Below are 18,839 nucleotides of genomic sequence, written 5' to 3'. Positions count from 1 at the left end.
CAGCGTTGGCATGAGCAGAATCAGCTCCCTGGCTTTGCTGATAGCCTTTCTGCTATTTGATTTTATAAACTTTGTTTTCATTCCATTTCATTTTTCAAATGAAACGGAGGTCGGAGGATGGAAGGCGGAGACTAGTGATAAGTGATTGGAAGGCAATTGCCGAAAGCGTTTAGAATTAAACTCAAACGGATCGCGTGTTTTCCCGGACTCGGACGCACATCACTCCGGTCTCTGGTTTCCGTCCAAGCCATACTTAGCCCAAAAATGCGGTTCGCTCAGTGGGTAAAAATAGTGCTCTGCCTGGTCCTCGCGGCTCTGAATGTCTACCTCTTTGTGATGTCTTGTGGCGTGGAGTACCCGATCCTAGTGGCCAGGGAGCATGTACGCTTCCGCCAGGAGATGCCCACTATGGACAGTTGGATAAACTCGCCGTTCGGGAAGCTGAAGAACTACGTCTTCAACGTGACCAACGCCGAGGAGTTCCGGAGCGGTCGTGACAGCAAGCTAAAGGTTGAGGAGATCGGCCCCATTGTTTACAAGATCGTGGGCCTCAACGATGTCCTGGAGCGCAACGCGACAAACATAAAGTACCGCAAACACCGGTACCGCATAGTGGAGTTCCTCCCGGAGGAGAGCGTGGCTCCCGACGTCCTCAACTGGACCATAACGTCCACCAACAACGTAATACTGGGCGCAGCGACAAAACTTAAGCACACGTTGCCAATTGCGGCTTTCGGTTTTGATGCAGCGCTCATGATGGAGGACATCTTCGTCACCGACAGCGTCTACTACTTTCTGTGGGAGTTCACACGTCCTCTTCTGCAATCCATTTCCAAGGTTTCCAACATTAGATCCAACGTCGCCGTGCTGTACAACGTAAGTGTTTCGGAAACCTTTTTCTTGTGTGTTCCTCGCTAATCTCTTCGCGCAGGCTCTCAAGGAGAAGGAGGAAGTCTATTCGGTGAAAATCGGACCGGAGCACGGCATTGAGAACTTCTTCCGTATCGAGACCCTCAATAATGAGGTGATCATCCGGGAGCAACGTCCTCACACCTTCCGATATGACTCTGGTTCGTGCCCGTTCAACGTGACCGGAGCGCTGGACAACTCCCTCTTCCCCCCCTTTGTCCAGCCGGACACGCCGCTGGACATAGTGGCCATCGAATCCTGCCGGGTCCTTCCGCTCAACTTCCAGCGCCGGGAGCGCTACAACGGCCTTGACATCTTCCGCTACACGCTGCTCCAGGAGAACCAGAAGCCTCCCGGGTGCCTGGACACCAGCTACGGGGTCAAGCTGCACGACGGGATGTTCGACGTTTCCCAGTGTGTGATAAGTACGCCTCTTGGTTGAACTTGTCTTTTAGGCATATGGTAACCCCGAAATCTGTATCCCCAAAGATGACGCTCCATCCGCTTTTTCGATGCCACACTTCTACGGGAGCAGCTACAACTGGAGCGAGCACTACGAGGGATACACGCCCAACGCCGAGGACCACGAGCCCTACATTCTGCTGGAGCCCATCACTGGCATTCCGGTTATGGAAAAGTATCGCTTCCAGTCCAACATCCCTATTCCGGATCTCAGGGGGTTCAGCAACCGCTTAAGGAGGTTTAGCAACATGATGATTCCCAGCTTCTGGTACGAGTTTGTGAGTACCATCCTGCAACTCTCGCAAGGCGTATGCTAAAGCTCCAATCCCTTTCAGGAAATGGGCCAGCTGCCCGGGTTCGTGACCGCCCTGATATGGATCAACGTGAACCTCGTGGCACACATGCAGCCGTACTGCATGGGGCTCTTCCTGCTGGTGGCCCTGTGGAGCGTCCTGAAGGCGGTCCGTGTGGCCTGCGACGACGTCGGCTACATGGGTCTCTTCCGCAAGCTCTGCTGCGGCAACATGGGCGCAGCCACCGCGCTGGAGACCAAGTTCCAGGCCACCACTCCCTCCATTCATGTGACTGTCAAATAGTGTCTACTGATGTGATTTACTTCCCAGACTGGACCCGTGTATATATGTATACAAGATTTAGGCTTAGGCTAGAGGTGTTTCTGCTGATCCACTATCAGTAGTTCGCCGTTACGTAATATACGATTAAGAGGAAAATTGAATGTGCCTCATTTCACCTTATCTGTCAGCCAGTCAGACGGCCAGGTCTAAGCGGTCCTCCACTGGCTCCCCACCCACCTCAGCTCCCTCGACGATCCGGCGGTTTGAGGTCGCGGCTCTCTGTTTGATTCGCCCCGCCTCTTGTGCCGTGCGGCGTGACACTGAAATCTTGGGCACGTACCGGCCGAAGATTTATTTTGCGTTTTATTCGATCTGTGCATTTACTTTTTATTGTTAGTATTTCTTCAGCCCCTGTTGTTGTGGATTTTGCGGTTTGTTTACTTTTGTTTCGCCTTGTTTGCTTCTCCTTCGCCTTCCTGAACCTGAACTTTTGCACATGTCTCATGATCTTCCCGTGCCGCGATGCTGATGCCCTGTCCGACTTCAAGGTAAGCCACCCCGGGACCCGCGGGCCCCTCTGACCCTCTGTCCCGAAACACGCCAGGGAGTTTTTTTCCCTTCCAAACACTCTCGATTTGCATAAATCGATATCCCCAGCGCTCGGGGCTAAGGATGCCCCAATTAAAATGTTAATCAGCGCCGACAAGCCGAAAGTTGTTTGTATAATTGGCACGAGAGTTATGTCACAGGTGGAGAGTCAACGCGGTGATTTATTGACCTCCCTAGCCCAGACCAGACCCAGTGTCAGACCAAGACCGAGCGGAGCTGATCCAGTAGATCCGTAGAATCAGTGTCGCCCGCGTCAGAGTCGTAAAAATGCTCATAATTATACGAGGGTATAAAGTGTATTTTGGCTTTATGGCCAATTACCGCCGACCCCAGCGGACTAGAATTATCTGCAGCTCGAGCTGAGCTCCATTAGCAAGCTCTGCTTCTGTCCCAAGTGCGGACGAACTAAAAGCCCCAGTCACGGCGAGATGTCCAAAATGTCCACCTGGCCGGGGGTAAATCCCAATTGCTCAGGCCAGACCAGTTGGAATCGATCGGTCTGCGCCAAAACAAAACAAAATCACACACGCCCGAAGAGCTTTCGAAATCTGGTTAAGTCTAGACTGGTGCGTGCGATTCATGACGCCAAAGATAATTAAAAGGGAAATGGAAATGCATAAAAGTGATTACAACACAGCCGCAGTGTTAGCACTACCAAATGCGCTCGTTAAGTCGGGAAAGAGTCGGAAACAAAACTCCACCGAACTCCAGTGGCAGCTGCGGGTCTCCGAGTCTCGGAGCAACTAAGACCGACTGGCAAAATCGACATGTAAATTTTAATTTTCACGTACGTCAATGCTTTTCCTACGAATTTCGTACGTGAACGGGTAAACAAACGATCGGGGTGTGAGAAATGAATCTGTGATAAAACTCCCATTCCATTCCACCCTTTGAACCGCTGGCCGACTCGAGAGTCGAGACCGCTTGCCGAAATTCGGCTGAAAAACCTTAAGTCAGTCATCGAAAATCCGGTTCGGTTTGTCAGCTTTGGGTCTACACTGTGCCGCGACTTTGGCCAAACCCCCAGCCGCCTCCCCGCCTGCTAAAGCTCCCGCCGCCGGAGAGCTGGCCATTGCGCTCAGTGTAGGAGCCGTCAAAGCTCCTGGTATAAAAGCCAGGCCGACAGGCTAACTGCTCGCAATCCAAGCTGCGCCTTTGTACGCACCACAACTGCACCACCCAGGCCACCGAAACCTCCGGAAGAGAAGTGAGTAAGCCATCTAGCCGTGTTTGGTTGGCCCGAGTGCCCAAAGGAAACGAGGAAAGCCGCGCTGCCGAGTGCGAACCAGGCGAAGCCCGCATCGATTGCGTAAACCAGAGCAACTGTCCACTGGACTGCACGGACTTAAATACCAGCCACATAGAAGTCGAAAGCGGCTAAGACGACGTGGTCGTTAAATTGTGAAATCTTCTTTATAAAATATTGAAACCAAACGATCGCGAATTAGTATGCATATGCGATATATATGCCAAGGGCCATAAATAATGCATGACAAAGGTGGGCAGCGCAGCGATCGCCTCGGATGATTCCCAGAAGACAGTAAGGCCGAGACTGGCCGACGCCTTCTAACTAGATGCGGTGCTCAGCCGGCGAAGAGATGACCCACTTCTAAGCCCCTTTGTTTTTGTTCGCCCGCCGTTGCTAACTTGAAACTCTCGCCTTTCCTTGCAGCACATCCTTCAAGATGAAAGCCTCACTAGCCATCGTGTTTTGCGTGCTCGCCGGTCTGGCGGCCGCCGCCAGCAACAAGCAGTACACCAGCAAGTTCGACAACGTCAACGTGGACGAGGTTCTGGGCAACAACCGGGTGCTGAACAACTACCTCAAGTGTCTCATGGACAAGGGCGCGTGCACGCCGGAGGGCCGCGAGCTGAAACGCCTGCTGCCCGACGCCCTGCAGTCCGACTGCTCCAAGTGCACCGATGTCCAGCGCCGCAACTCGCAGAAGGTGATCAACTTCCTGCGCGCCAACAAGGCCGGAGAGTGGAAGCTGCTGCTGGACAAATACGATCCCCAGGGCCTCTACAGGGCTAAGCACGAGGGACACTAGGCTCGCCGCACATCCACAGCTACGCAGCTACACAACTACACCGCTACATGCACTCATTTCACATGAACCTAATTTAAATCAGAGATCCACAGTAAAGATTTTAGTTTTTTATACCTAAATGCGGCAAACGAAACTTTAATTCCAACGAAGGGGTGGCTAATATCGGCTAGGGGGCGGCGAACAGAGACGGCAGGTGGAAGCCCATGAGTAGGTGTTATTTGCTCTCGTTGATGAGGTCGATGGCCCTAAACTGGTTGGCCACATTGATCGTCCAGTCCGAGTGCTGACCAGCGGTGAACTCCTTCACGAAGCGGTAGTTGCAGATGAACACCTTGTCCTGGTACTCGGGCAGGGTACTGCAGTGAGTCGGTCAGGGGATGATTTAACGGCAAGAGCGACCCGACTTACCCCATGTTCCACGGAATCTCCTCGCCGCGCTCCCGCATCTCGGACAAGCCGCGCATCACGTGGAACACCATGGTGATCTCGACGAAGCGCTTCTGCAGCTTGTCGTTCGCCTCGTCGAACATAATGCCCACTTGGTAGGGGAAGCTGAGGTAGATGTCGCTCTCCTTGATCTCCAACTGCCGCCGCTGCGTCATCGAAAGTTTCTGGATGACGGGCCGCAGCTCCGCAATCGCCTCGGGCGAGACCAGCTTGTCCAGCGAGTCCAGGTCACCGCCCATCAGTCTTGAGGACACCACCTGCCGGGTATTCAGTTAGAAGGGTCCATGATAGACGGAACCTGACCCACCTGCAGGGCTTGCTTGGCGCCGTAAATAAAGTCCTTCAGCTGAAACTCGCTGTCGAAGTACGGGCGGATGATGAACTGGATGGTGATCCAGTTCTTGAGTGTGTTCAGCGCCGAGGGCCACACGATCTCGGGGAAGTCCATGAGCCGGGGCAGTCGGTTGGGGCTCTCCCTGGCCTCCTGCTCCTTCTTATCCTGCTCCTGCGGCACGGATGCATAGGACCGCCTTGCCGGCTGTGTGGGGTTCGGGATGCCCCGCGAATCCTGTGTCCCCGAGGCTGCCACCATGGGTCTGGGCTGCAGACGCGTCAGGGAAAACCGGGCCATGCCCAGGCAGCGTCTTAGAGTGTGCTGCATATCGAATGTTGCACTTTCAGCGGTGCAATTCTGCTTTGATTTAAAAAATGTTATTATCGCAGTAGAGGTAACATAAGGTTTTCACCAGTGTTGCCAACTTGGCTGTTTTCAGGTCAAAATTTGGATATTATTCTGGCTATTTAAAGAAAAAAATGTGCCAGTTTTTAGCCATTTTTAAAGTTTAATATTACAAATGTTTACGAAATGGAAAGTTCAAAAAGTATTCATAATTTATTTTTGTGTTTAAGGTCATGATACTATGAAGTGCAGCTATCGATGCAAACACAGCAGACCAGTGTTGCCAGCCTAGCTATTTTCAAAACAATTTTTTAGGGGGCCCAACAGGAAAACCCCTGTTTATATGGAGCCTTTATTCAAAGTCTTTTCCTTTTTTATTTCGAACATAATGAATTTCAAACCGATTTTGCAACAGTTTCAAACGCTGAATGGAGTGTGTATATAGCATAGGATACATCAAAGCATTACATTTTTAATTAATGCATTCATGATGAATGCGGACAAGGACACCGAAATCTGAGGAACATATTTTGTATAGCAATTAAAGTTGGGACTTTACTAATTTATTTATGTAAGACCAAGCACTAGCAACATAATTATTTTTTTTTTGAGTCATTAATATTATACATTTTGAATTATTATCCGTTAATTGTATCGATTTTAAGTTTATTTATTACAAATTTATTAGTGCGGCGTTGCCAGACCTAACCGCCTATCGATGCATCGATAGCTTACGTATGCTGACACTTACGTTTTGCTTACGTACTTACGTCGAACAGACTGTCTATTCGCTGATTTCCGGCTGTCAAATTCTTTCCCAGCGAGCCGAGCCACGATTAGCAAGGGTCGACAGCATGAGGTAGTTTTAAGTTTGTAAATATGCGCGAAATGAAGCGCTCGCGGTTTTAAAATGTGTGCAAAGTGTGCAGGGGCGGGGGCGTGCCGCCGCGGCAGTCCCGGTGGCCGAGTGCAATTCAGTTTTTCCGGCAATTGTGAAATTACCAAACGTGCGCCGCTCACCTACACACACACACACACACACACATGCATACCGCAGCACGCTGTTTTCCACTTAGCCGACTAACAAATACCCCTCCTTTGCAGTTCTCTAAAGCTCCAAAAGAGGCTCGCAGCCTCCGTACTGCGATGCGGCAAGAAAAAGGTCTGGTTGGACCCCAATGAGATCAACGAGATCGCCAACACAAACTCGCGTAAGTACATGATTAAGCCCAGACGAAGCAAATGTTCCCACTAACGCAACCTCTTCCCACTGCAGGTCAGAACATCCGCAAGCTGATCAAGGATGGTCTGATCATCAAGAAGCCCGTCGTGGTCCACTCCCGCTACCGTGTGCGCAAGAACACCGAGGCGCGCCGCAAGGGCCGCCACTGCGGATTCGGAAAGCGCAAGGGTACGGCAAACGCCCGCATGCCCACCAAGCTGGTGTGGATGCAGCGCCAGCGCGTCCTGCGCCGCCTGCTGAAGAAGTACCGCGACAGCAAGAAGATCGACAGGCACCTGTACCACGACCTGTACATGAAGTGCAAGGGTAACGTGTTCAAGAACAAGCGCGTCCTCATGGAGTACATCCACAAGAAGAAGGCCGAGAAGCAGCGCAGCAAGATGCTGGCTGACCAGGCTGAGGCCCGCCGACAGAAGGTCCGCGAGGCCCGCAAGCGCCGCGAGGAGCGCATCGCCACCAAGAAGCAGGAGCTCATCGCCCTGCACGCTAAGGAGGACGAGATCGCCGCCAAGGCCGCCACCGCGGGACACTAAGCAGTCCGGCCTCGCTAGTCGAGGTACCCCATATTGATAGTACTGTTTGTCATCTGAATAAAACACCTTTAGTTTGGCCGAAATGATTTTGTACAAACGTGAAACGCTCCCGCTTATTAATGGCCGTAATCTGTGCATGGGAATTTAGATGACGGTGCTTAATTGTGTTGCTAAAACATATCAAGCTGCATATACCCGAAATCATTGGTGCAATCAGTTGAAAGATTACTAAATTTTGAAACCGTAAAATTGTTTTTAAAAAAATATCCTATTGCATTAGTACCTGTTATTCCACGTAACGATTTTCAACTATTTTTATAGCAATGACTCTCTGATTAAATGACGAATTAGGGTTTAAACAAGTAAAAAGGGAAAGGTTTAAACTAGTAAGGAAAAATTGGCAGTTAATCATAAGCCAAATGCAGGTAATGCATGTTTGGCAAGGTACTTTCTGTTTACTTTTACTAATGGGCTCGCACCGTTTTTTATTCAAACTCTATTTGATTTTTGATAGTTTTAATGTTTTGTTTTGCCTTCTTGGGGTGGAAGAGATGGTTAGTCATCTCTGTTATCACCTGTAAAACGGATTTTGTTGTGAAATTTCTGTCCAACATACATAAATCTGTTTCTGGGTAATTTCAGTAATTTTTTAAATATAAATGTATAGCTTTTTGAATGAATATATGTAGTCATTGTTTGGATGTCGAGTGAACAGGTGATAATAGCGGTCTCTTTCGGCCACACTATGTGGATGACTTCGCGTCCTGAACTGCAAAAAATGTTGCTTAAAATTTTCTCGCCTTAATTCGGCAAAATACATTACCTAAACTAGAAGACTGACTGTTTTGTTTAGATAACAATCTACATATGCTTCGCAAAGAAAAAATTGTTTTTGGTCTTACATTTTGAATTTTTTTTTATCAATCAATTTGTTTTACTTTGTTCCAAACGAAACATTAAAAAATTAATATTAGGGTCTTGGCGCAAAAACCGGAACATGAAAACAAAATCAATGGCTACTTTCTCGATACAAGTGCTATAACCCCTTAAAACAATATGCGATCCAAATACTAAAAAAGCTTCGAGTTCTGTTCCAGCTGTGGCTTTTAAGCTTTTGCGATCAGACAGGCTACATGTGGATGCCATTGTCAGTCACTACGTCCCCAACAAGAGAACCCAAAAGTCGATCAGATATTAGTAGCTTAATTATAAAAGAAAGAAAATATGTATAAAGGTAACAACATGGTTAAGCAAAAAATGAGGTTCCAAGACATCTTAAGTAAAACTATAGATTTATGTAAAAGTAAGTACATAGCCATTCCGGAGTGGGAGAAAGAAAGATATGGTAAGCATTTCGAAGCGTTGCATTCTATAATATTCGGGATATTGAGATCGGAGAATGCCCAGCTGGACAGCCTCATCGCGGAGTACAGTTTGGAAGGTATGATCAGGTAGCCGTCCCAGCGGATCCCCTCGCATGGATTCGCTGGACCTTGGCTGAACTTTAGCCGGAACTGCAACCCACACACCTTCCTTATCCCCATCCCATTTTAACCGTGAGTCAGAGTACTTGGAACCGCGATATCAAGTGCAATAGTGTCGTAAAGATAAAATGTTTTTGGCGCACTATCAAAATCCAGTAATTGTCTTAAGGCCACGAATCGGTATCAAGTGCAGTACGGTCGTAAAGATAACGTGTTTTTGGCGTACTTTAAAAATCCGGTCATTGTCTTAAGTCCGCGAATCGAATCCCTGCTCCTCGCGTCCCGCCTTTATCCGCCGCGCCGCGTTTTTCGACCGTTACTTACCGCGTAGTTTTCGTTAAATTTTACAGGGAGCACGGGTGATATGCTTAAAGTCGCGAAACCCAACGAATTCGACTTGGTATTTAGGTTACAAATTCCGTATTACGAAAGCATCGTCGTGACGCGAGATTCGAATTATCCGGGCAACGTATTTCTCGATATGACGCGCGTGTTAGAACTTCTTGAAGATGATCCCCGCGAGGAGTACCAGAGCATCCTAAAACTACTTCAGCTTCAACTCGTGGACTCGCAAAACTTTCTCGTCGTAGACAAACTCCGTTCCTGGCTCCAGAGCCTATTTAGCCAAGCGCTCAATCGGATCGCGGATCGCGTGGAGGTGGATGGCATCGTGTCTGTGCTTAAATATAGGACCTGTGGGCCGGCGCACACCATCTTCGTGGAGGGGGAGCTGGAGTACTCGGTCGACTTCGTACCTGCCATCCGCCTGGGATTCGAACAGAACGTGTTGCTCGCGGACCAGTTGATATACTTTGAACGCGCGAACTTAGCTTACTGGGATGCGATCCCCAAGCCCCTGAAAACCCAGACCCAGACCAGCAGCATATCATTTAGGTCCTCGTTTTACTCAGCCGAGAGGGCAATGCTGAAGGGTAAGCACGAGAATTGTCGGGATGCAATCAAGCTTATGAAAAAATTTCGCGATGTTAAGACCAACTTAAGCAACCTCAAGAGCTACTACATTAAAACTTTGTTTCTTTGGAAGCTTAGCTATGAACCAGAGTCCTACTGGCAGGAACCGCTAACGTCAATTTTGCCCGATGTAAGCAAAACTGTCCCCCATTGTTGCGCTTCTAAATTAACGTGTTTTTGAAATTTCCTCAGATGTTTGACGACCTGGTGGAGCGTTTACGGCTAGGAATTCTTCCTTTCTTCTGGGACCCCGAACTGAACATGTTAGACGTGTTGACCCGGGACCAAGTGTTGGAAATGTATAAATGTGTCCTTAAAATTCCAAGTGCTCTGAGGGAAGCCGAAGTCCGTCAAGAGCATTACTCTGGACTTTACGTTCTTCGAGTGTTCAGTAAGCGCTTATAACTAGAATTTGCGTCAAATTCCTTAATTACTCTTTATTGTCATAGGTCACAAAAAAGAAAGGAGTCTGCAATGCTGTTCGAAGAGGATTAGCAAGCGAAAGCGAAATGATATCCAGCGGCTGACATAGGACAAAAATTAAGTTCACTTAAAGTGCCAGGATAGGACTCTTTGGAGAAGGATACTTAGAGCTGTAAAAAGTCAAGTTCCGGCATTATCATTGGATGACTTTCAAGTATAAGGAATCTAGAGTTTGTGAGAAGTTTTCCACGTATTTCTGAAGTGCCGATTCAGAAAAGGTATTACAATATTTGTATATGATGTTCAATGAAATTGTTACATTGTTATTACTAAACGAAGAAGGAACGCTATAGTCGACGACTACCAAATACCCGCCACTCATATAAAGGAAGTGCGGGATACATATGCATGCAGCCAATCGGCTATTTCCAAATTTTCGCATGTTTGATTTTAAATTTTTAATGAATGGTCCGATTTGAAAAAATGTTGGCATGAAGATAAGTATTGATGATCAGAACAAAATCCTATTTACACATTTTTCAATAATTTTAAGAATATGTTTTTTGTGTTGTTGTGTAAAAATAGTGTTGCACATGCCTTTACAAAATCCAAAATTATCTTAAACTATTAACATACTTTAACGGATTTCCGTGTTTAACAAAGCATCTGTTAGCACATCGATAGTCCTATCCAGAGTTGTCAACTTTTCGAGTCATAAAAAGTGTACACTATCTATACTATGTAGAAATAGCCAGAAAAACTTATAATGCTAGCTAAAAAAAGTATGTTTAAAATTAAATGAATATATTATAACTAAAAATAATTCTTTAGCTGTAATTGTAAAATATTACTTTTTTTCATTTAGCTGGTCTTGAGTTAGATATACTTATTGAATATGAAATATATTTAAAGATGTTATAAAAACTATCTTTGTAAATTTAATTCTACTTTTTCTTAGAATTACCTATCTCATATTAAACTTATTATAATTACGAATTGCTTCAATTTTAATGCGGCTGCGGTGATCATGGTAGGGTGGGCAAACCATCTGGGCAGCACCATTCTTTTCAGATATTCTCTCTCTCTATACCCCATTCTCTACTAGATCCCTTTTGCAATAAGCCCCAATGCAGGTTCGCACGTGAATTTAAATAGGATCGTTGTATATATGCGAGCAGGTAGAGTTGTGGATCAAATTGGAAACCCACTCCCTTTACCGACAAACAAGTGCCGGAACTAGCGCGTGTTCCACTATAGCTGAACCCACCATCTTTCGTTGCTGATCAAATCACTAGTGATATGCTACGTAATATCACATTTCCAGTGATACTTGTTTGGCTCAACACTTTCTTTATAAAATCATAATAAAGTTCATCCCTTATTCAAATATGGTACAATGCAAAACCAGTCAAGGGGAGAAAGCTTATGTTTAAGAAGCTTGGGCCTAAGCACAAAAACACAAAGTATCAGGTTATTTTCAGAAAAAAAGTCCCGCTAGCCGGAATTTTAAAAATTATCCCGCTAGACCTGGTGGTAAAATTGCTGAAAGGGCAACACTGGGTCTATCGGAGCGTCGTAGCCCTGGCGCTGCTCGCACACTATAAAAGCAACCCGCGGCGCTCCCTCTCTGTAATTTTTGGAAAATCTCTCGTTGGCGCGGTGCTGTGCTCGTCGCAATCAATTGAAATTGAAATTAAAGCAAATCGAATCGGTGCGGTGCGCGTGCAGACTGTTTAGAATTCCTACGTATTTTAATTGGATCGGACGAGACCGACGGCCAAAGTCGTGGTCTTATCAAGCTCGGTGCGTGCATGCAAATTTTTGGCATAAAACAGCCGCGACTTCTTGAGAGGCAGCGCACTAGTCAGAGTTCCGCCGGGCCAGCAGCTACTCCAGTCCAGATTCAGATCCAGATCCAGACCCAGCACTACTGCAACTGAACTCGAGCGAACTCAACTCAACTCAACCAAACCAAGTCAAATCAAATCACCTGTGGAGATTTCATAATCCCAGCCAGGAATATTCCGATTCCGAACGCGAGTGAAAGTGCGCGAGTGTTGGTGCGACCGAAAGCAAAGAAAATTCCCCAATCAATTGTGTCAGCAGTACACATCATCCGGAAAACTCAGAAGATACAGAGCCATCATGAGCGGATACACAGACCTCACCAAGCTGGAGACAAGTCGGTGAGTTGAATCCGAGTGCGCTAGTTGAAGCGTTTAAGTTCAATTTGCCTAAAGTGATGCTAAATTGATCCCCCCGGGGCCCGATCCGCCCCTGCCCGCGCCCCACCTCAGGCGCTCTCCTCTCTTCTGTGGACTCACTCTACACTCTCCTCTCAAACTGAATCCAAACCAACCGCACCCCGCGTGCGTTTTCTCTTTCGATTCGTTTGCACCGACACCGACGGAACGAAAAACGAAAAACGAGATACAAGATATTTATCGTACGATTTTTCGGTGGACGGTGGACGGAGGGACGGCCAATTCAAACACGAAAGAAAAAACCAAGCCAGCGCTAATATGACTCAATCGGCTATATATTGTACACCTATACAGAAATATGTTGGCGTTTTTTCACTGTTTGTTTGCCTAAATGTTTCGAGTGAGCCAGCAGGGGCAAATCAGGGGCCCAGCTTTGGGATGAGCGATAAGGCACTATCTACATCGCACTTCCCCCCGGCCGACTGACACTAGTGCGCCAGTTATCGGTAATAGCCATTACTCATCGGGTACCTATACCATCCGACCTCCTTGGGCCGCTCAAGTCCCAGAGAACTCTCTGATTCACCTCGCACTCGCCAGCAATGTGTCACTTTTTGAGGCAGGTGTCGCCTTGAACGGCAACTTACGGCTGCGGCCGCCACTGGCCAGAGCCCAAAGCCCACAGCCGGAGGCCAAACAAACCCGGCCACCTAGTAGGTAGAATATCTAATTTGCGGGCGTATCAAATATCGATTATGCTGGAGGTCGAAGCGCAGCCAGCGCCAACCAAATATTGGTCAATTCGGTTCAAAGACTGCGTATTCGTATGTATATGCCATTGCCCAACATTGCAAATACGAGAAATACCACAAAACATGGCGGCGGAGGCAGTGGGGCAGCGGGAGCAGGGCAGAGCATCGCCAGCGATTCATTCATCTTGCTCAGCTGACGGAGGCGACTCTCAGTTGGTCATCGCATACGTACGCTGTACAATGTACATCGTACAGTTTCTGGCAACATCACGCCACACGGCAGCGAAGAGAAATCGCACGGGCTGAAGAGAGCGAGCCCGAAAGAGAGAGGCTGCCACACGAAGCCAGCCCAGCTCACCACCACCCATCCGCCACCCGCCACCCGCCACCCCCTGCCGCCCTCAGCTGCCGCTCAATGAAAAAGTCGCCTGATTTCGGCGTTGTATGCCGTACTTCGCCCTCCCATTTCCCTGTCCCTTTCTCTGCCCTTCCTTTCGCGCATGTCGCGTGACGCTGGCCGGGCTTAGCCCAATTCCCACCTAGGGTACGGAGGAGCGGGTCGGATCGGGGAGCAATCAGCAGGTGTGCGAGCCCTCCAATTGGTTGGCAGCGTGTGGCGTGTTTCCCAAACAGAACCGGCGGCGTTTGGGGTTCTCGGGAGCGGTTGGGAGGAGATCGATGAGAAGAACTGCTGGCTCGACAGCGTCCACTGATGAGTGGGCCTGGCGCGTGGCCAGCTTTCGAGCGGCGCCTGATTAGAAGCACCTTTCCCAAGGCAGGGTCGCGGTCAGGGGGCACTAACAAATAGCTATAATTGAAATTAAATTGAGGTGATTATTCAGAGTTTCATGAGACAGCAATCAAGCAATCTATTATGGCCGAGCGTCCGAGAGCGAAAAACGTTGATAAGATGGTAATTGTTTTCGCATTCCTACGCCGGTTTCCACGATTGGAATCCAACGCAATTAGCTTAATTAGTCACCGAGTGGCTGGGAATCCTCCGACGCCGTCCACGACGTCTGGCCGTGCCAGAGGAAAAAACCTTGACACCCGTCTGCCGCGCTGCTAGATCTAGATCTGGTTCTGGTTCTAGCCCCAGTGGGGCGATGTCGGTCAGGGGAGCTCGAGGCACGGAGCACGCAGCGCTCGCGTGGCCACCCCCACCCCGTCGTTACACTTCAGCCATCGATATCTAGATTGTCTAAGTTTGCTCGCCAGGGCCGCGGGGGCGGGCGGAGCGTTGTAGAAGTGTAGGGTAGAGGTCTTTAAATGGCGCATTCACTAGAACTAAATTTATCAGTGCGCTCGGCGCTCGTTCTGTCAACTAGCTGCGATCCGATCACGCGGCCCCGCACTGGCTGGCCACGTTTTGGGCTGGGCAATCTCTGTGGCAAACGGGAGGCCCGGGAGATACGCAACTCCAGCTGCGTCTGGGAACCGTCTGACAGCGATAAGCCGAGCCGCCTCTAGACTTTGGCCGCTACAGCTCCAGATACCGGAGACTAGTTCCCCATCTCCGGCGGGTTAATGGCTGGGGCCCAGTTTATGGGGCTTGACCCAACGATGTTACGCGATCTTTTATAGAAATTAAAGTTAATGAGACCGGCTAGGATTGTATAACCATTACTTGGGATCTGGTGAGCAGAGCCGGGGCTTTGCCCTCCCCACCCCCACCGCCGTCTGCCCCTCGACAGCACGTGGACAGGTTAAATTGGCTTCGCAAACCGAAAATAGAAATCTTTCTGTCCGTCCGTCTGGGCTTTTTGTTTTAAGAGCCACACGAGCACTGTCAGGTACAAAGGCACAACAGGTTTCCATTTTATACAAATCGAATTTGCGACAACGCCAGCGAATATCTGATTTGCATAGAAACCAATTCATATCTATCATCCGCCACGTTGGCCAGCGCCGAGGCGCACCCATCCCCAGCCGAGAGCATCGAAGAAAGAAGGTTTCAAGTGGCGGAAGTCGGATCGCGGCAGACTTAACGACGCTGGCCGTTCTCCAGCGACTGGTCCCCAATCACATCTGTCTATTGTCCAAACTGGTTCCCCTGCACACGCTCTACTGGTTTACTGTTTGTTGGCCCAAGCTCATCTTTCGATTGTTCTGCTTTTTCAGGAACTGCCTGCGCCGCATCGCCCGTCACGATGAGCAGCAGTTCTCCAAAGACAGCATCGTCAATGTGATGGAGAAGTTTGTAAAGACTGTCAACATTATGGACGACACCATACTGGTGCCATGCAGGCTCATGGATCGACAGGTTGGTACATGACCCCCAAGAAGCCCCCAGCCTCCTCCAAGTGGCCAGCCCCTAAATCGCAACCGAACTCACTCCTCCCCCTCCACTTGGCTCATCCACAGATCGGCGACAGCACTGACATCATCCCAGCCACCGGCAAGGACTCAACCGCCAACCAGCTGACACAGAGCTCCAGTGCCCACGGAAAGCGGGGGGCGGCGCACTCGAAGAATGTGCAAGATTTCCTCAGCGCGTCCGAGCTGTTCAATCTGTACAACATGCTGAACTCGCTCAAAAAGGACCTGCTCTGGACCGCCAACCAGGAGGACGATGACCAACACCCTCAGGAGCAGCCCAACGCCAGTCCCAACCCCACTTCGAATTGCAATCCCAGCGAAAGCAAGACTGAGTCCAGCGGCAGCCCAAGCACAAGTGCTTCGGGCATCGTGAAGGGCCATGTGCGCCGCACCTCCACCGCCTCGATGATGTCCACCAACTCGGTGAGCAACATGAGCGACTCGGACTCGGACATCTCGCAGGAGAACGACTCGGGACTGGAGTCGGACGGCAACAAGAGCGACCACGCCCAGAGCACCGACGGCAGCGACATCGTGGACGTTGCCAAGTCGAAGCAGGGCTCCGGGGACAAGGCCACGGAGCTAGCGCAGCGCTGCCGGAGGCATCTGAACGGTCTGTACCAGTGCCTGGAACAAATGACAGAGGCGGCCAACTACCTGACCGCCAGATACCAAAGTGATATTGGGCCCGTCTAGGACGGCCAACTCAACGCCTTCTCGACCCTCTTCTCCTACGCCTTCTATTCCTACACCTACACTTTCACTTCCTTTCGAGCTGGGCGGGGTTAACTTCATATTATAGTCGCGGGCGGGTCTTCACACTCATAAGTATCAAGTGCAGCAAGTGTGAGGTCTTTCTTTAACTTTAACTATATCTGTATCTGTATATCTATATCTATGTATATGATTATGTATATGTAACTTGAGGGGGTGCTAAGTAAGACATATGAGGATCGTATGTGTGCATGAGGATTGTATAAATGTATAACTGAGGATGATAAATAACTGGTAGTTATAGTAGTGGATAAAGCAGCGCCTAAAGCAACAAATCAACAAACGTTCTATTGTAAAAATTGTAACTTCTTCGTTGTATCTCTCTTATGGGTTTTAAGGGGAACCGAAATGAAAAATAACAGAAGCCAATCACATCAGTCCCGATCATTCCTTCTGTATCCGTTGGGGCCCCACTGCGCCCAAGTCAAAATTGTTCTCCGTAGCTCAGCTGTGGCCCCAACCCATATATCCCTCGTTCTGTACAATTTGGTTTTCGTATATATATTGGTTAGATAGCTATGGGAACTGCAGAAACAACACTAAAGCAAACACTGTTCAACAAGTACAAGAAATCTAATTTCTAACTAAATTACGAATACGAACACGAGTGAAGTGGGAGCGGAGGCGAGCGGAGATGACCCACCCACTTCACTTTTAGCCTGTATGCAAATTTATATATTCCACAATTGTTATTGTAATTGTTTAAGCCAACTATTTGTGCCGTTATGTTTCGTTTGATTTCCTCTTCGCAGCCGGCCAGCGACATCCAGTGGATACAGCGGGAGTGGGATGGGGATGGCGATGGTCATCATGGTCTTCCCAGACCCCACCGAATGTCACCCGGAGGGTCTTCTGCATGTCACTGGTTCGGCATCGAAGACCGTAGAGCAAACTGTAAAATTACTAACGATAATAGCGCTTGTGCGAGAGCTAAAAGAGAATTATTTATACACAATAAATAAATTTTACTTAGAAAATATATCCAACCTGCTCGTTTCTTGTGCCTCGTTCTGGTCACCCCCTCCTCTGTCCACCTTTTTGGGCTTGGCAACGATAAAGAAAGTGCCAACGGAGCTTAATTTGAGTTGTTGCTCGTGTGATGGGTACAAAGGCCGGTTGGTTTGGTCGAGTCGAACGGTTGAAAGGTGGCAATGGCCATTGTAAACGAGCTATTTAGATTACAGTGAATACCAGTTAATTGGGTCTTTGTACAGAGTACAAGTTAGGTGACTGCCTTTTTATTGTAAAAAGTCAACCCTATCTTGCTTTCGATATAAAAATGTTATTATAATTACGTATATGAAAATACCTTTATCTTATCTTGGGTCAAATCAAATAAAAAATGCTCCTCCTGTCCTTTCTAAACGTAAACTCATCTTTATCTTTTTATTTATTAATTGACGCACTTGGATATACATATACCTATATCTGATCAATGTGACCATTACTTTTAATTTCTAAATGTTATCTTTTTTGTATTGCTCACCCCTTTAAGGAGAAATTCTTTATCTAATCCAACATAAAACCAATGACCCGATAAATATACCTATAGTTACGGCAACATATATCCGATCATTGGGACCGCGGTGTTCTGCAAATCTGAACTTTTCAATCCGAATCGGAAACTTCCCTATCTAATCGCACTTCCCAGTGAAATAATGAAAGCAAACGCGTGCCGCATCTTGAGAGTCACTGGTTTTATTCCTCTGCTGAATTGATTAGGCGCAGCTCGGGGAGAGGGAAAACTTTCCCTCGAATCACTTTTAGGTGAAGCCTATGAGGCAACCTTATCTCCGCATAGATAAAGTGCTTAAGGCGAAGCATTCCCATTCTTCCAATTACAAAATAATTCCCCGCCCGGCCGATTCACAATATGTGGCCGTGAAATACTGTCGATCATGCGTCTGACTCATGGCCATATCTACTCTCCGCTCAAGTTTAAGGCGGGGGAGGACCACGGAATCGGTGGCAGTTGAGTTCTTGGACCCGTGCCCGGAATCAAGAGCTATATCAACACTTGCCGTAGGGCGCTTCAGTTGCAGACAACATGCGAAGTAGTAGTGTATGCTCTCTATCGGTCTCAATCTGAATTCCGAATTCAGATTATGCTTCGGCGAACTGCGATGTGTAATCTGCTTTTAGAATGCCAGGCCATTCTGGTAAGTATGTATCTGGGCCAAGTTAATTGTGCTCTCCGCCGCGGCCACTGGACGGCTAGTTAGCGTTTATTTCTGTTTTCTATTTCGGTGGTGCTCTTGGACGTGGCCTTATCATCGTGGTGACGAGAATTGCGACCAGTCTCATGGAAGCCATGAACTTGTTTCGTGCTTATCGGCAGACTCCACTTGAGCGGTTTCCACGGTCTTCCTCCTCCTGGCCCACTGAGTCGAATGGAACCGAATC

The 18,839-nt window shown here is 48.3% G+C and overlaps 6 protein-coding genes across 7 annotated transcripts in view; 5 read left to right on the top strand and 1 right to left on the bottom strand.

Annotated features, from left to right (window-relative positions):
• Positions 1-7,612, top strand: part of RpL19 (ribosomal protein L19) — a 67,326-nt gene extending 59,714 nt beyond the window's left edge. The window contains exons 2-4 of the mRNA XM_017072212.4: positions 6,562-6,591; positions 6,837-6,943; positions 7,009-7,612. Coding sequence (XP_016927701.1) covers positions 6,587-6,591; positions 6,837-6,943; positions 7,009-7,508 — 612 coding nt within the window. The 5' untranslated portion in view covers positions 6,562-6,586 and the 3' untranslated portion in view covers positions 7,509-7,612. The remainder of the gene's footprint in view (positions 1-6,561; positions 6,592-6,836; positions 6,944-7,008) is intronic.
• On the top strand, positions 163-2,102 carry LOC108008301 (scavenger receptor class B member 1). Its single transcript, XM_017072118.4, has 4 exons — positions 163-876; positions 932-1,334; positions 1,399-1,649; positions 1,707-2,102. Exons 1-4 carry the CDS (start codon positions 265-267, stop codon positions 1,965-1,967), a joined length of 1,527 nt encoding a protein of 508 aa, XP_016927607.2. The 5' UTR covers positions 163-264; the 3' UTR covers positions 1,968-2,102.
• On the top strand, positions 3,709-4,697 carry Phk-3 (Pherokine 3). The gene is made up of 2 exons (XM_017072121.4): positions 3,709-3,762; positions 4,228-4,697. Exon 2 carries the CDS (start codon positions 4,241-4,243, stop codon positions 4,604-4,606), a length of 366 nt encoding a protein of 121 aa, XP_016927610.1. The 5' UTR covers positions 3,709-3,762; positions 4,228-4,240; the 3' UTR covers positions 4,607-4,697.
• On the bottom strand, positions 4,705-5,807 carry LOC108008303 (m-AAA protease-interacting protein 1, mitochondrial). The gene is made up of 3 exons (XM_017072120.4): positions 5,361-5,807; positions 5,015-5,310; positions 4,705-4,962 (listed from the first exon to the last, which is right to left on the bottom strand). The coding sequence occupies exons 1-3, from the start codon at positions 5,712-5,714 to the stop codon at positions 4,821-4,823; spliced, it is 792 nt and encodes a 263-aa protein (XP_016927609.1). The 5' UTR covers positions 5,715-5,807; the 3' UTR covers positions 4,705-4,820.
• Positions 7,613-8,961: 1,349 nt separating the features above from the next.
• Positions 8,962-11,383, top strand: cGlr2 (cGAS-like receptor 2). 2 transcript variants are annotated; one of them, XR_011603712.1, is made up of 4 exons: positions 8,962-10,094; positions 10,157-10,355; positions 10,414-10,665; positions 10,727-11,383. XR_011603712.1 is itself a non-coding variant. In XM_017072242.4 (3 exons), the coding sequence occupies exons 1-3, from the start codon at positions 9,357-9,359 to the stop codon at positions 10,494-10,496; spliced, it is 1,020 nt and encodes a 339-aa protein (XP_016927731.2). In that variant the 5' UTR covers positions 8,962-9,356; the 3' UTR covers positions 10,497-11,383. The 2 variants fall into 2 exon arrangements, 1 of the variants encoding a protein (XP_016927731.2); XM_017072242.4 differs by having other exon boundaries at positions 10,414-11,383.
• A 640-nt stretch (positions 11,384-12,023) lies between these two features.
• LOC108009109 (mid1-interacting protein 1) lies at positions 12,024-17,417 on the top strand. Its single transcript, XM_017073179.4, has 3 exons — positions 12,024-12,573; positions 15,465-15,606; positions 15,708-17,417. The coding sequence occupies exons 1-3, from the start codon at positions 12,533-12,535 to the stop codon at positions 16,356-16,358; spliced, it is 834 nt and encodes a 277-aa protein (XP_016928668.2). The 5' UTR covers positions 12,024-12,532; the 3' UTR covers positions 16,359-17,417.
• Positions 17,418-18,839: the final 1,422 nt, after the last annotated feature.

This window comes from Drosophila suzukii, chromosome 2R (genome assembly GCF_043229965.1).
Source record: "Drosophila suzukii chromosome 2R, CBGP_Dsuzu_IsoJpt1.0, whole genome shotgun sequence".
In the NCBI taxonomy this organism is placed as follows: Eukaryota; Metazoa; Arthropoda; class Insecta; order Diptera; family Drosophilidae; genus Drosophila; species Drosophila suzukii.
This window is presented reverse-complemented; position numbering and strand designations above follow the sequence as displayed.